The sequence below is a fragment of the Meriones unguiculatus genome, chromosome 15 (assembly GCF_030254825.1).
Source record: "Meriones unguiculatus strain TT.TT164.6M chromosome 15, Bangor_MerUng_6.1, whole genome shotgun sequence".
Lineage (NCBI taxonomy): Eukaryota > Metazoa > Chordata > Mammalia > Rodentia > Muridae > Meriones > Meriones unguiculatus.
In genome coordinates this window covers 25,969,786-25,985,833 of record NC_083362.1, presented here as the reverse complement: position 1 = coordinate 25,985,833, position 16,048 = coordinate 25,969,786, and the positions used below count along the sequence as shown (strand labels likewise).

General features: G+C 35.4%; 1 protein-coding gene across 1 annotated transcript in view; it reads left to right on the top strand.

The window, feature by feature from the left end:
* Nucleotides 1–6,936, top strand: part of Fam174a (family with sequence similarity 174 member A) — a 32,725-nt gene extending 25,789 nt beyond the window's left edge. The window contains exon 3 of the mRNA XM_021627783.2: nucleotides 5,596–6,936. Coding sequence (XP_021483458.1) covers nucleotides 5,596–5,599 — 4 coding nt within the window. The 3' untranslated portion in view covers nucleotides 5,600–6,936. The remainder of the gene's footprint in view (nucleotides 1–5,595) is intronic.
* Nucleotides 6,937–16,048: the final 9,112 nt, after the last annotated feature.

The window sequence follows — 16,048 nt, the reverse complement described above, 5'->3', positions numbered from 1 at the left end:
GCCTCAGAGCAGAGGCTGGTGAATGACAGCTGTGCTCTGTGCTGCACGGATTATATTCATCACATACTGTGCCACGAAAAGGAAATTAAATCAGCCATCAAAGAAGTGACATAAAGCTGTTGAAGTTTGGAATTTGTTACGTTGTAGAGAGGATGAGTCCTTTATAACTGGCTTATTTCTGATCTTTGTTTTGTTTTTTCCTTAGAACTATTGAAAATTTGAAAGATGCTATCTTTTTTCCATTGTATGGTTTTGGCATCTTTGTCAAAGATCAGGTGTCTATAAGTGTGTGGGTTTATTTCTGTGTCTTCTGTTCGGCTCCATTGATCCACCTGTCTGTTTCTATGCCAGTACCATGCAGTTTTTATTACTGTTGCTCTATAGTACAGTTTAAGATCGGGGAAGGAGATACCTCCAGAAGATCTTTTATTGTACAGGATTGTTTTAGCAATTCTGGGTTTCTTGTTATTCCAGATGAAGTTGAGAATTTTTCTTTCCAGGTCTGTAAAGAATTGTGTTGGTAATTTGATGGGAATTGCATTGAATCTGTAGATTGCTTTTAGTAAGATGGCCATTTTTACTATGTTAGTCCTGTCAAGCCATGAGCATGGGAGATCTTTACATCTTCTAATTCTTTCTTCAGAGACTTGAAATTTTTTTCATACAAGTCTTTGACTTAGTTGGTTAGGGTTACACCAAGGTACTTTATATCATTTGTGGCTATTGTGAAGGGGTTTGAAAGAAGTACTATAAAATGATACCCAACAATAGCTCAATAGTAGCATGTTTACTAAGTGTGTGGGAGTGGATGGGGAAGTCAGAGCATGGTCCCCATTATTAATATCTGTGGACTAACCCCAACCTCAAAATTCCTTACTGAGCTTTCTTAGTAACATAAATTATTCAGAATGACATCATAATCAAAGTAAGTCTACCAAGCATGATTTAAGTTAGGTACTTTCAGGAAGCACTTTCTTTAAATAACTCATTTACCTCATTCTGAATTTCATGGAATGTTCTAAGTACATAGATAAGAAAGACTATGAGTACAGCCTGAAATTAAGTCACATCATTACTACAATAACTTTGCAAGCAGCCTGTGGCTTTATTTTTAATCCCTTTGCTTCTTTTATAATTTTTTCATTCATATTTCATTCTTGTGTTTGCTTTTTTAATGTAATGCTTTTATTCTTTTTAATGTTTTATTTTGTTTTTTAGGTTATAATATAATTATACCATTTCTCTTTTCTCTGTACTACCACTAAATCTTTTCATATACCACACCTTGCTCTCTTTCAAATTCATGGCTTTTTGCTATTAATTGTTATTACATTCATATATGTATATATGAATACACACACTCATAAAAACATGTATACACCCTGCTCAGTCTATATAATATTACTTCTATATGTGTTTTCAGGGCTGACCACTTGGTGTTGAATAACCAGTTGATGTGCTCTTCCCTTTGGAAGACTATTTCTTTGACTCTTAGCATTCCACGGTTGCTTGTATTTTTTTTTTTTTGAATGGTTGAGGCCTTGTAGTCTTTTCCTTCCTAGTTTGGCATGCCTGTTCATGTTGTCTTGTTCAGCTCATCTTAAGTAGTTATGTTGCTGGGAATTTATAGATGCAGCTTTTGACATTTCTAGTTGACACAGTCTGACAGCAGATATCCTAATCCTCTGACTCTCATAACCCTTCCACCACTTCAGCAGAAATTGAGAGTTATACAATGTGTGTGTGTGTGTGTGTAGTTAGTGCTATGTGGCTAGCTGGTCTTGAAATTGTAGTGGTCTTTCTGAGCCTCCCAATGCTGAGATTGTAGGTGTGAATAACCATGTCTCACGTCTATTACTATATTGCATAAAAATTTACAACAAAGCTGCATTCTATTAGCACAAATGATATTCAGCATTTAATGGATAGATTTCTCAGTAATTGATACATGTTTCCCTAGAAGGAAATAATTGGTCTTGGCTTGGGAATAGTGAGGTACTATAACTGTAACAGTAATTACTGAGTGATTAAACCGGCACTACACTAGGTTCTTTACTAGGAGTGTTATCAGTGCTCTCTTCTAAAGTAGTTCTTATGACTCTAGTTTGAAAGATGAAATTTGGGGCTGAGAGAATACAGATATCCCTAGACTTTTCATCCTATTACAGTCTCATTCTATTTGTTTAGTATTTATTTGATTTATATATAAATATAAATATAAATATAAATATAAACATTCCCATTCTGTCTCTTCTATCATCTAAGTGTCTCCATTCCTATTAGTTTTTCAAAAGTGAGGACTGGGAATCCTGTGGATTTCTTTCTTGCTTGCTGCATAAGAACCTGAGCATACTGAATTAGCAGTTGTAATTTATTTTTTGTAATATCTTTATTGTACTCTGCTAATACTTATAAAATGCATGTTTATTGCCTAGATTATTAAAAAAAGAATAAATGGAATGAGAGAGAGAGAGAGAGAGAAAGAAAGAAAGAAAGAAAGAAAGAAAGAAAGAAAGAAAGAAAGAAAGAGAGAAAGAGAAGAGGAAAAGGAAGGAAAGAAAGAGAGAGAGAAGCACCAGGAAGTTTCATTTCGAGAGAGGAAGAAGAATTTTCTTCCTTAACAGTTTTATACAGTTGGTGTTTGGTACTATGTGGAGTTTTTTCTTTTTTTTGTACAGAGAAACTAAGGAGAGCAGAGAGCATATTACCACTAAAAAAAAAAAAAAAAAAGAAAGAAAAACAAAAAACAAAACAAACAAACAAACAAACAAAAAAAACCACCACTAGCCAGACATGGTGGCATGCTTGTAATCCCAGCACTTGGGGAGGCAGAGGCTGGGAATCTCTGTGAGTTCAAGGCCAGCCTGGTCTTCAGAGTGAATTCCAGGACAGTTAAGGCTACACAGAAAAACAAAGTTAAGACAAAATGCCAATAACCCATTTTACTGTTAGAAGCTTAAAACAGTTTTAGAGCAGCACAAAAATCAAATAGAAATAATATATTAGCAGTGTTAAATTTAACTTCTATCAAAAATAAAATAATTATTGTAATGATATATACTAAAATACAACTTTAAATTAAAGAAACAGCTTTCAAAAGCTAATACTAATGTCATTTCAATGCTAGGCCAGCAATTTGTGTCAAGTATGTCATTTTAGAGCTGTAAATTTACTTCCTCATTACTTTCATGTTGCTACATTTAATTTAATATTGTAGGTGTTCATGATTGTTTGTATGTAAAGATACCTAATCATAAAATACTTTCTAGTTGTTTATACTTTCTAGCTGTCCAAATCAGAAAACAGATTTCATTTAAGTAACATGCAATAATTAGCTAGACTTTACAGTGCTGGTGGTGTAGCTGTGTGACTAAACAGTGCTGTGACATGCACCATGCTGTAGAATGTGGTGGGCTGACATTACTTGAGTGTCGGTTCCTAGAGAACAGAACTACTTAATCAGGTCTCTTGTTACTGAATTCCTCTTCCTGAACAAGTCACTGCCACATTATGACTGCATTACTAAACACTTGGCCCTGTTTGAGACTTTGTAGTCTGTGCTTGTTCACATCCTACCATTAAAAATCAACAATAATCTTCCCTTGCAGATTATAGTTTGATTCACTTAAAAAATGTTTAAGAACTTCCAGCAACCAGTTAACCAAATGGTAGTTTACAATTTCATTTCAGGTCAAGATTGCCTGTCTTGCACGTGACTTCTAATCTATATGGGTACTTTTTTTTTACAAGTACAGCTGTCCTACAAAATAGAGACTTAAGATTTTTCTTTTAATTGATTTATTAATTTATCACTATCATTCCAGCTTCCCAACATTAAACAATATTGTTGACTCTGAAAATAAAACAAGGAGATCAAGAATTCACAGGCATCTTTAGCTATATGAGACTATAATTAAAAAAAATATGGCAACTTCTAGGAAGAACTTAGAACAAATAAAGTACTTAATCTAAGGCTCTGTTGCTTTATGCTGATCACCAAAATATCTAAACAGCTGCCAGTTTAACTGCTGACAATATAATGATACTTCATGCAAGTATTTTCCTTACCATCTCCAAGTACTTTTATATGTTTCATCTCTTGAATAATTTGGCAGCTTTTGATTGTGGTTGTACTTGTTGGTATGTGATAGATTTTATCATCACAAATTCTTGAACTTCTTTATCTAGGATATTATCCTATCTCACACGAGGTGTTCCCATTCATAGGACAAGTCATGCTGGCAGTCCTGTCTTCAGTGGCTACAGTCTGTCCTAGTTGCTTTCTATCCCTGATGAAAAGAACCTTTTAATAGACACAGCTCTCAGCACTTGGCCCTCCCAAACTGTACTGTCCCCTCTAGACTCCCGTCTACCCTCTAGACTCCCGTCTACCCGTACACCTTTTAAAACGTCTGTATTATTTCTCCAGGAAGAGGAACTTGGGTCTTTTTTTTTTTTTCTCATGTAATACTAATGCTGTCTTAGTTTTTCTGAAGTTAAGGATAGCAGATGAGAAGGGCATATTGATGAAGTGATGTCTGAGTTGCAGTTATTTTTAAATGTGCATAAGACAGCCAGATAAGATCCTGTGGGAGATGAGGAAATTATGTGTCAAGGGGAGTTGAAAGCTCCAGCCAAAGTATGGTGTTATGTAAGTGTGCACTTACTTTCACACTTTGAATATAGAGTATGGAAAACAATCTATCGTAGCTGGAGTCATATTAAGAAGGTTGTGTAAAAGCAGACACTAATCTCCAAAGACTGATTTTGTCATTCAACAGTGCTCCCAGACCATCCCAGGCTTTTGAATAAATGAGTGCTGCTGTTGCACTTACGTTCTAGATGACTTCTGTGACTTGAAAATGACTCACTACTTAAGAAAGCAGTGAGGTGTTATTTTGAGATATTTTATATGGACCACTGAGGAATGAATAAGAATGAAGATTGATATTGCTATAATTATTTAAGAAAAAACTGAACACATATCTAAATTTTTGTGTTTTTTAAAGAACTTGTCCTTGGTTTGTTTATTCACTTGTCTGACAGGGTCTGACTATGCAGCCCAGACTCACCATGAATTTTAAGGCAGTCTTCCACACCCAGAACAACTTTGTCTTTTATATTGCTTGTTATTTTCTCTCTCTCTTTTTTGTTTATTGTACTACAAATGTATAAAATATCATTTTTTTATTGGATATGATTTCAGACCTATGGCCTTGGATCTTTATTTCAAAAGCCAAGAAACAGAGTTAAAGAACTGTATTTATAAAAACTGTAAAGAAAGAAAAAAAAAAGAAAACTATCGCTTTTGAAGTCCGTTGAAATCATTTGTTAATGTTCTGTGAGGACAACATTACTGTGAACATAAACACAAATTTTTATTACTCAGTGTTGTATATAAATTTAAATTGTTATGGTTACAGTTCAAAGATAATATCTAAAACAGTAATTTGGACCAGGTAGCTCATCCACAATAGCATACAATAAAGATGGTTTTAGTTTTATGCTAGAACCTCAAAACTTCTGAGTATTTCAATGTATTGTAGACTTTATATACAAGTGTTATTTATTTATATTTCTTTATTCATTTTACAGATGAGTATGTGCCTTTCATGAGAAGACTTCATATTTCTACTGAAGAACAGCGTTTCTATGTCTAAGGAATAAGAAGCCACTCTATCAACGGGAGGGGAATTTAAGTTGCACACATTATGACAACCGTTAATTTGTTGATGCGCAATAAATAATTGTATCATTTTGTTATATCTTTGTATATTGGAACTGCTCTATTTATTATTGGGCTCCACGATGTTAGGGGCAAACTATGCTGTACTGGATTTTCTGTTTGAAAATTATTTTAAATGTTGTTTTCAGAATAGCTCTGTCCCTTCCTTTTAACCATAATATTGTAAGTTGGTTTTCTTTAAGTACTAATCAGTTCTTGTTACTGATTTTTTTTTTCAGTGTCATAATTTAAAGAACTATAAGCTGCAGCTATCTGGTATGAAAAAATAATTAAAACTTTACTAAAACATTTCCCATTTTTGTGGGGAAAAGCCAAATTTATTATGTTATTTTTGAATTTTTAAATAGTAATAATTATCTGTGCTCTTGTATGCAAAAGAATAAATATTATTTAAAATTATTTAGTGGTACAGGAAGATTGTGTTTACAAAATAAACACTGCATAATTATCTATTAACAAACGTGTGTTTTTATATTATCTTTTCATACTGAGTCCAAAATGTATTTTTCTGTAGTATAGTGTCTGATACCTGTATTTCCAGCACTAAGGTAGGAGATTTCTAGGCATTTGAGGCCAAGTATAACTGGAAGAGAGAAGGTTGAATATCATCTTAGAGAGTAGATATTTTGGAATTTCAAATGACATTTGTAGTGTAATGTGAGAGAGTTATTAATACAAATTATATGGGTATAACTCTTAAGTCATCAGATACCAAGAGATTGAAATTTTTCACTGTCGACTTTGAAATCAGGAATTTATATAGAGACTAGCTTTATTATCTCACAAGACATCCAATCCCATTCAGATTAGATTTTACATATTTTAAAATTTAGAAGAAGACTTAAACACAAAGCATGGGCATAACATCAGTGAGGTCATTCAAATGTGTGCTAGAATGACATAGTCCATGGTCATTGTGGCTTACAATAAGGATTTTTTATTTAATGTATCAACTATACTTTATGGTCTCTAGTTGTTCTGTGTGTGACATTTTCTCTGTAGCAAAAGTGATCAAGAAATCTACCTCGATTGCTAAATGTGGCTATTTTATAGGGTAGCACTTATGCTGATGAAATAATTTCAGTTCTGCCCTTCTTGTATTGACTAAAGCTAACCTTAAGGCTACTCAACAAGACCACAATAGACACTTGTCTATCAAAGAGAAAAAAATAAAAAATAAATAAATAAAATTGGTTGTGTGTTTAAATATAACCCAGGCCTATAATATTCAAATAAAACTCAAAACTTTCCATGCTAAAAAATATCCTTGTCACCAAATTCTCTTATTGCACTGAAAAGTCTTTGCTGGTAGTCCACCGGGAATATGAGGTATGATCAGACTGTGGCTCTGGTTGTGGTCTTCTGGAGTTTCACCTTGACTGAGACTCCAAAGCAGCTAACTCACATGTTCACATGTCTGGGAGTTGATTTGACAGTTGGTGGAATGTTTTACATGAGTTTGGCAACTAGATTCTGAGATAGTCCTAAGGTAAATGTGAAAAATAGCAATTTCTCAGGATTGTGTTTCAGGTGTGTATAAATATGGACTCTTGCATATTGTATTCATTAAGCCTGTCACTAAGATTTAGAGTCACACAGACAGAATCCAGTGGTGGCCATTTTGGAAACTACCAATATAAGCTGTCTGACTACCAGGATTCCTATCGTCCATATCTGCAAAACACACCAGTCTTTCTCCTATGTTCCTCAAATTATATCCCATGTAGGCCTTGGATCGAACCCTAGGATTTATACATTTAAACTTAGAAGATGAGGAGCTTGGAGTAGTTACAGGAACTTAGATGTAATTCCTCAAACATGGTTTCCCTTTTACAAAAGAAAAGTGAATAAAAGAAGCAAATGATCTGTTCAACAGGTAGTAGTGCAAGGAAGATACACAGGTTGAAGTTCATTAAAAATTCAGATTTATGAAAGGACAATTTGACTGGAGTTACAGTGCAATTGTAGAATTAAATGTTATGTAAAAATACTAAGTTGATTTTGGTTTAATACAATGTTGAATTGTTAAATGTATTATTATTATTATTATTATTATTATTATTTACAATTTATTCACTTTGTATCCCAGTCTTATCCCCCTCCCTCATCTCCTCCCTGTCCCATCTTCCTTCCCTCCCCCTCCCCTATCCCTCTTCCCTGGTTCACTGGTAGGGGAAGTCCTGTCTCCTCCAGGTCCTTTTATAATCCCCTTCTTCCATAAGACTCCTTCCACTCTGCCCAAAGTTTGGCTGAGAGTCTCTGCATCTGTTTCAATCCCCTGCTAGTTGGAGTCTTTTAGAGGACATCTGTGGTAGGCTCCAGTCCTGTTTCCTCTCTTCTGCCACTTCTAGTGTCTATCCTGTCTTCCCTTGTTAATGAGAATTAAGCATTTTCCCTAGGATCCTCCCTGTCATTTACAACCTTTAGGTCTGTAGATTTTAGTTGTATATCCTATTTAATATGGCTAATACCAGGTTATAAATGAGCATATACCATGCATGTCTCTCTGCTTTTGGGATACCTTACTCAGAATGATCTTTTCTAGTTCTATCCATTTGCCTGCAAATTTCATGATTTCCATGTTTTTAATTGCTGAGTAGTATTCTATTGTGTAAATGTACCACAATTTCTGTACCCATTCCTCCACTGAGGGAAATCTAGGTTGTTTTTCAGTTTCTGGCTATTACGAATAAAGCTGCAGTGTCTTAAATTGTCTCACATCTCAGATACTCAGTACTTTTTTATGAAAACATTTGATCTTTGTTCTGGCAATTAGTTCTTCCTGTTACATTCTTTCCTCAATATGTCACTTCTTTGTGTTCTAGTTGGGCTGTAAGGGACTGAATGTGTATGGTCTGTCCTCTAGCTGCTGACACTAGGCTGTGAGACCTTCCTTTCAGTAAGGTCATATGGGTTCTGTTTGGTTTTTAATAACTGCCCGAGTCGGCTTCATGTGATAGAAATTTGAGCCTCCTCAGTCATTCTCATGGGGGTTTATGCCTTGTTGGACAGTGTTATCTCCAGGCTTTCTATTTTCTTCAGAGCTATTCTCTGGGGTCTTGGAGTCTTGATGCTGTCAATGCCATTTGTCTGAAGTGTGCAGAAATTGATATTCATAGGAAATTGCTTTATTTGTGTGTTTGTTTATTTGTTTGTCCATGCCCTGGAAGTATCATTAAAAGTTTTTCTAACTGCACTATTGACCATAACCCTGCCTTAAGGTAGTAATGTTGTACACTACTGAAAACAACCTATTTTGTTTTGAGAGAAGTTCTGCTTATTTTGAGAGAAGTTCTGCTGCTGGGAAAGACTGGATAAAGCCTCCAGGGTTTTGGTGGTGGTGGTGGTGGTTTTTGTTTGTTTGTTTGTTTGTTTTGTTTTTTGTCTTCTAGTCTTTGTCCTCTTAACTCTCCTAAAAAATACTGAATATTATTCTGTCTTTATATTGTGCTATGAATCCAATAGAAAATTCTTGGCACTTTCATCCTTTTCAGTGCTATATTAATTGTTAGAACCATTTTCTATTTTTTACTTATATTTACAAAATATTATTATTATTATTATTATTTACAATTTATTCACTTTGTATCATGGTTGTAGCCCCCTATCTAATCTCCTTGTCTCACCTTCCCTCCCTCTTTCTTCCCTATCTCTCTTCCCTAGTCTATTCATAGTGGAATTCCCCTCCCCTGCAGTCTGACTGTAGCCTAACAGGTCCCATCAGGACCTCCTTGATCCTCTTCCTCCGTGGCATGGCCAGATTGCCCCACCAAGATGTGGTCAAAGAGCAGGCAACTGAGTTAATGTCAGAGACTGTCTCTTCTCCCCTTATTAGGGAACCCACATGGAAACTGAGTTGCCCATATGCTACATCTGTGCAGGGGGTCTAGGTCCTCTCTATGCATGGTCCTTGGTTTATACATCCATCAGTCTCTGCAGTCCCCCTTAGGCCCAGCTTTTTTGGCTTTGTTGGTCTCCTTGTGGAGCTCCTGTCTCCTCCATGTCCTTCTATATCCTTCTTCTATAAGAATTACTGAGCTCTGTCCAAATTTGCCTGTGACCTAGAGATCATATGGAATGAGTTAACTCAGAAGTAGAAAGACACGCCTGGTATATACTCACTTATATTAGTGGATATTAGCCATATAATATAGGATAAACATACTAAAATCTATAGTCCTAAACAAAAAACAAAATCTATATTCCTCCAAAAAACAAGGAGGACCCTAGGGCAGAGGCTTTATTCGCAGTCATAAGGCAAACAGTTTAGACACAAGAAGCAGTAGAACAAAGCAAACAAGACGTGAATCTACCATAGGTGGCCTCTGAAAGACACCACATAACGGGATAGAAGCAGTTGGAGAAACTTATTTTCCATTTTCTTTTTATTTTGTTTTACATTTCTGTTTGTTTTTGAAATAGGGTCTCACAAAGGTCCAGGCTAGCCTGGAACTTACTATAAAGCCCAATATAGTTTCAAACTAATGGTAGTCTTTCTGCCTCAATCTCCAGGTACTAGCTTAAACCATCACCATTGGCTGTTTTCCACAGTATTGGAATATGCTACCAATATGTGATTTTAATTTTTTCAACTGAAAAGTTTTATATGGTGTCTTAGTTCTCAGATATGATTTCTACTGTATAGGAGTATTTAAATTAGCCATTTCCTATATTCAACAAGAGAGTAATTAAATCTCAATTTTTGATACAGGGAAGGATATGCACATGAAGAAAAATAATTTTATTGTGTCCATCTTTTGGAATTGTATTCAGAATCAGAAAAGTCAGATTGTGCAGAAATTCGTAGCTCTCTTGTAATTTCTCAGTGGTCAGAAATATTTAGACAAGGACCCACTCACACTGGGGGAATACAGATCTCTGAGTTCAATTTCAATTAAAAGAAAAAAAAAGAGAAAAAAGGCAGTCCTTTGATATGGAGAGAAATGGTCATTTGACTAGAATCCCAACTAAGTTTTTTTGGTGTAGCCCATTCTTTGGTTGTTTCTTCACACCTTGAATTAAAAGCAGTATTCTGGAATTAATTCAATTTTAGTAAAGGCATCCCAAGTTCTCCCCTCATGCTGCTGTCCTGTCCAATTTAGATAGAGTTCAAGTTGTATACTTGGCAGTGTGTCATCTTACCAAAAGGGGTACCTTGCCCCGGTTTCCTGGACTTACTACCCAAAAGACAGATCGGATGACCCAAGACAAGAGCAACTGGGAAAATAAATAGAATGGTCATTTTGAACACTTCAAGAAAAGTATATTATGAAAATTCAGAGCAGTATTGATGGCTATGAGGTTTTGTATTCTGCTAATAAGGACTAATAAGGATACATTCCAGCTAATAAAGGAAGGACTCTCTTTAGCCAGTGCAAGAGTGAGTTCTTGGTCAGCCAGCCTTTTCTCTCTCTCAGCTTTGATATCCCTTGCTTTATCTTTTGAGAAGGGTACAGGTCTAATGCCTCAGACTGTGGTATATTTTTCAGAATTGCTGTGGTTGTAATGGGGACCCATGGAGCCTATTCGGTAGGTTTTCTGTGAAACACTGAAGAGAGCTTTGCAGTCCAGAATGAATATCTTCACGCTAAGTGCTGTTTTCACTGATTGACGTTTACACTGACCACTTTCCTTCTGTCAGCTTACTGGCCATTGGCTTAGTATTTTAGAAGACAACACTGGAGGAAGCCAAACCCTTATGTTTTTCTTCCTTCTACTATCTGGATTTTCCAGGCCTCTTTCCACTTCATCTCTTCCGAAGGTTGTGGTTTGCGACCCTCACAATTGTTTCTACTTAGAGTATCAGCAGCTTATTTGCTGTTGTTTATCTTTTAATATTCTATAGGTCTGAATTACAGGAATATCTGGAAGTACAGATGTCTAGCTATGGGCAGAAAGTGTTTCTCTTACTAAAGTGTCTCTTCTCCCTACCTGTGCCTGAAGCCCCTTCTCACTTCTGGAATTTCCTAACAGTGTCAAGCTGCTCCAACCAACTTTTTGTCAGTTCTTGTTCTAATAGTGCATACACTCAGCATGCAGTTTGATTTATGTAGCACAGCAGGTGAAAATTTAATCCTGTTTTCCATTGTACATTGAAAGAAATTAGCTTTCTGCTCTCTAGTATTTACAAGTCCATTTCATCTCCACATTCTCCAATAAGACAGATCTACAATTTGTTATCCATTATTTCTAACATCTTCTTATGACAATTACTAAATCAATCAAGGAGATTAGGTCCAATAACAATACACTTCAGCTAACTTAAATTGAAAACAATTTATAAAATCTCCAGAATTACCAAAAAGAGAAAAAAAATATATTCAAATGGAAATCCTGCTTCCAAGCTTGTCTCTTTACTCTTATGACAGTAGAAACACAAAGGCAAAAACTGCAACAAGCTGCCGAGAAAACAGATCTTTTATACTCTGTATGGTAGGAATTTTCATCTTCTTGCCTGGAGTCTGCTGCATTTTGTCCTATTCTACAAACAGACTGCTCTTGACATTAGAGAAGAGATGCTAAGGGCTACAACCTTACCTTTATGCAAACCTTTAGTTTACACACATGCACTAACATGCACATGCATGCACATGTGCATATGCAAACAAAATCAGAAAACAAGGAAAATAAGAAAATGTAAGAGTGTATATTGGACATTAAGCCAGGATGTAAGGGATTCTGTACCTGGATTTCCTGTGTCCCAGCCCCTGCAGAAAAGCAATACAGCACATGGCAAACACAAAATTAGAGACTCCACACAAACATTGTGGTCACCCATTCTTTCCTCACTGTGGGAAAATTATATTTTTGAAGCTTTAGAATCATTGCTTGGAAAACCTTGGATGATAATAACTATGGCATATTCTTGAATGTGATGACAATACAGGGTAATGAAAATAGGGAAGTGTCTCTTTGAAGTCAGTTCTCACCAAATGATACCTCTTATATTTTTTCACTTTGAAAAAAATCTTCTGAGTTCAGCTCTTCTCAACTTAAAATATTCTCTGTATTTTCATAAATAGTAATTAAGAATCTTGATATTAAAAAATTAATTTTAATATTTTGAGAATGAGGCATGGTTTGCATAAATGTAAACAATTCTGTGCTATAATATTTAAAAGGTTGCATAAAAATTTAAATTTTAAAAGTTTCTTGGGGTATTCAGCATATTTGGGAGAACAGTAAAGATTTTCTGGAAAAAGAATAGTACTTCACATGTGCTCTTAGATGATAAATAATGTCACTTAGTCTCAACACTTAGACTTCAGTGCCACAGCAATTTTGTTGAAACCCTGCTGTGCACATAAAGACAAAAAGATTGAAAAGAGATGCAGTCACATGAAGTGTGTATTCCACTATAGAACAGACAAACACATATGCAAGTTCAGTAAGATAATTACTAATTAGGACAAATATTTTGAAATACCAAGTTTTTATATTAGAAAATCTCTGGCAGGAGCATAGACTGCTATATATAGTATTCAAGACATGCTTCACAAAACAGCTATATATAAAATGAGATGTGTAGGAAAGAGGCAGATATTTGACAAACCAGTGGGAAAGCATGCCAAGGGAGTTTCTATCTAAATGTTCCTCAGATGGGAGCCAATTTGAATTGCTATAGAAATTTAGAACTCAAAGGTAATGTGGTATCTCACACTAGCAAAGACAAACTGGCATAAAGCATCATGGGCTGGGCTGGGCTGTCCAGAGAAATTAAGAGCTAGCAAGAATCTTAGTTTTATTATAACTAACATGAATGAGGACCTATGGGGAGTTTTAAGGCAGTCAGTGATGCAATTTATTTGCATTTTAAAAGGCCGTATGTGCTGTTATATTAGTGTAGATGGATGAGGAAAGTAGTTTGGGGGCTTTTGAAATAAATAGGCACAGTATTAGAAATGCTGAGAGATGAAATGCATTTAAGTGAATGAAACATGATAAAAATTGACAGAGGCAGCCAACTGGGCCAATTAAGAGACTGGATCAGGAAGACTGATAGGATAAGAGCAAAAGTCACCACATGTTTTATTTCAGTAACTGAATCCCTTATAATATTCTCAACTGAGACACTGAATATGAATAAGAAAGTAGATGTGATATAATTCCTAAAAGTTAAAGCTTTTCTTTTGCTTAAGTGACATTTACAATTTTGAAGTAATGATTGAGTCCAAGAACTCAGTGGTATTAAATGTTTGTTTCAATTAATTCATCTAAACCTATCATCTATCTATCTATCTATCTATCTATCTATCTATCTATCTATCTATCTTTATGTATACAAATGTTTTGTATGCATGTATGCATGTATAACATATCCAGGCCAGACATTTATGGAGGTCAGAAGATGTCCTCTAAAACTGGAATTATAGATAGTTGAGAGCCACCACATGGTGCTGGGAATTCAACTCAGATTATCTTCAAGAAAAAAGACTCCTAACCACTGAACCATTTATCTCACACAAAATATTTATTTAGTTACTATCAGCTTGGAGAAGCAATTAAACCACTACTAGATATTCATTAAATCTGTAGCACCTTGCTAGAAAAATTTGAAATATGCATTACCACCATAATAATAATACTTTGGGAGTGAAAAAAATATTTACTGAGATAGTTCGCATTGTAGAGGAGAAATTGTAAGAACCCTATCTGGAAGCATCACTGTACAGGGACCGTTGAGTAGATTCTAATGGTGTATATCTAACTCACTATGGTAAGGAATGGTGAAAAAATAAGTTCATATGTGTTTGTGGTCAAAATGAAATTTGAAGAAGGTAAAGTCATAATGTCAGCTTTCCTGTAAGTCAGGGAAAGTAAGTAATATAGAAATGTATAAAGAACTGCAGAACAGGCTCTGAGGAGCATCGGTACCATAGCTGAGGGAGACAACTGCTTAGGAAAGATACAAGTAGTGCTGAGAGTTCTATCTACATGATATAACAGCACAGACTGAATACAGTAATATAACAGTTACTGCTTGTCTTTTCAGATTGGAGACAATCAAATTACGTAGATTTAAGTGAGATAAAAGTAAGGAGAATAGGAAATGAAATAAGTACTATGTAAAGTGGGGAGTTGAGACTCAGGATGAAATCAGAAAGACTTTAGAAATAAGGGAATGAAAGTGGAGCATTTTGTGTTTCAAAGGAGTGCGGATTCTTCCTAAAATGTCAACAGAGACAGCTCAGTTCCAAATGGCTGTGTATAGTCTTTGGTAAAAACTGGTATAGTCTTTGGTGATAGAAAATTAATGATGGAAAAAGTAAGAAATCTTGATGTCCTGTGAAGCTGTAAGAAATTTCATGCAAAAGCACGACAGAGTAACACAAGGTACAGAGATGAGTTCACTACAGTTTGGGCCAGTAGAAAAGTAGAATATGAGAGTGCTGAAGTACACAGTGTCTAATTCACACTCATCTTCCTTAGTAAAAGAAAAAAAGCCTGCAATCTCATTAACTGGTTAATATCTTCAGTTTCATGGTAGGCAAGACGAAATCTCAAATCAACTTCATAAGGCAGATTGATTTGCAGCTGCCTAAGCTAGTAGTTCACAGCAGCCTATATTTTTTGTTGTGAATTGTAAATATTTATTTATTCACTTACTTACTTATATATTCTCTCATATATTACATCCCAACTGGAGTTTCACTTTTCTCCTCTCCTCCCATTCCCTCCTCTCCTCCCATTCCCTGCTCCCACCTCCTTCCTCCCACCTCTCCTCCTTTCACTTCAGAAAAAAAAAAAAAAAAAAAAAACAAAAAAACAGGCCTCTCAGGGATATCAACCAAACATAGCATAACAAGTTACAATAAGAATAGTCATATATCCTCATACCAAGGCTGAATGAGACAATCCAGCAGGAACTGACAAAACATAGTTGTCTGTGTAATATAAGTAATAATCAGTAAAATTCAAAGGTCATATTTAGATCATTTCAATGACTTAGGTGACTTCATAAAATGCCAAAAAGTCACAAATATGAACAAGTGTAGGGAGTAAGTGAAGTCTACAGTATATTGCTGACATGGGCATGCCATGTCAAGGGACAATCAATGCCTCTGCTTCACTGGAGTGGCAAAGCCTTCTCTGTGTGAGGAGCAGATGGACGATAAAGCCTTCTTCAGATCTCAGTGCAAATGTTGACTATGTGTGCAGAAAATATTCACTACAGCTTTCTAGCCCTGGATATCAATGATGTGAAGACTCTTCCCCACAGTCTCTCCCTACTCAGATTAGTAGACTTACCTTTTTGATACTACTGTGTATCATAAACCCTGCCTCCGTGATTCAGATGTGTAC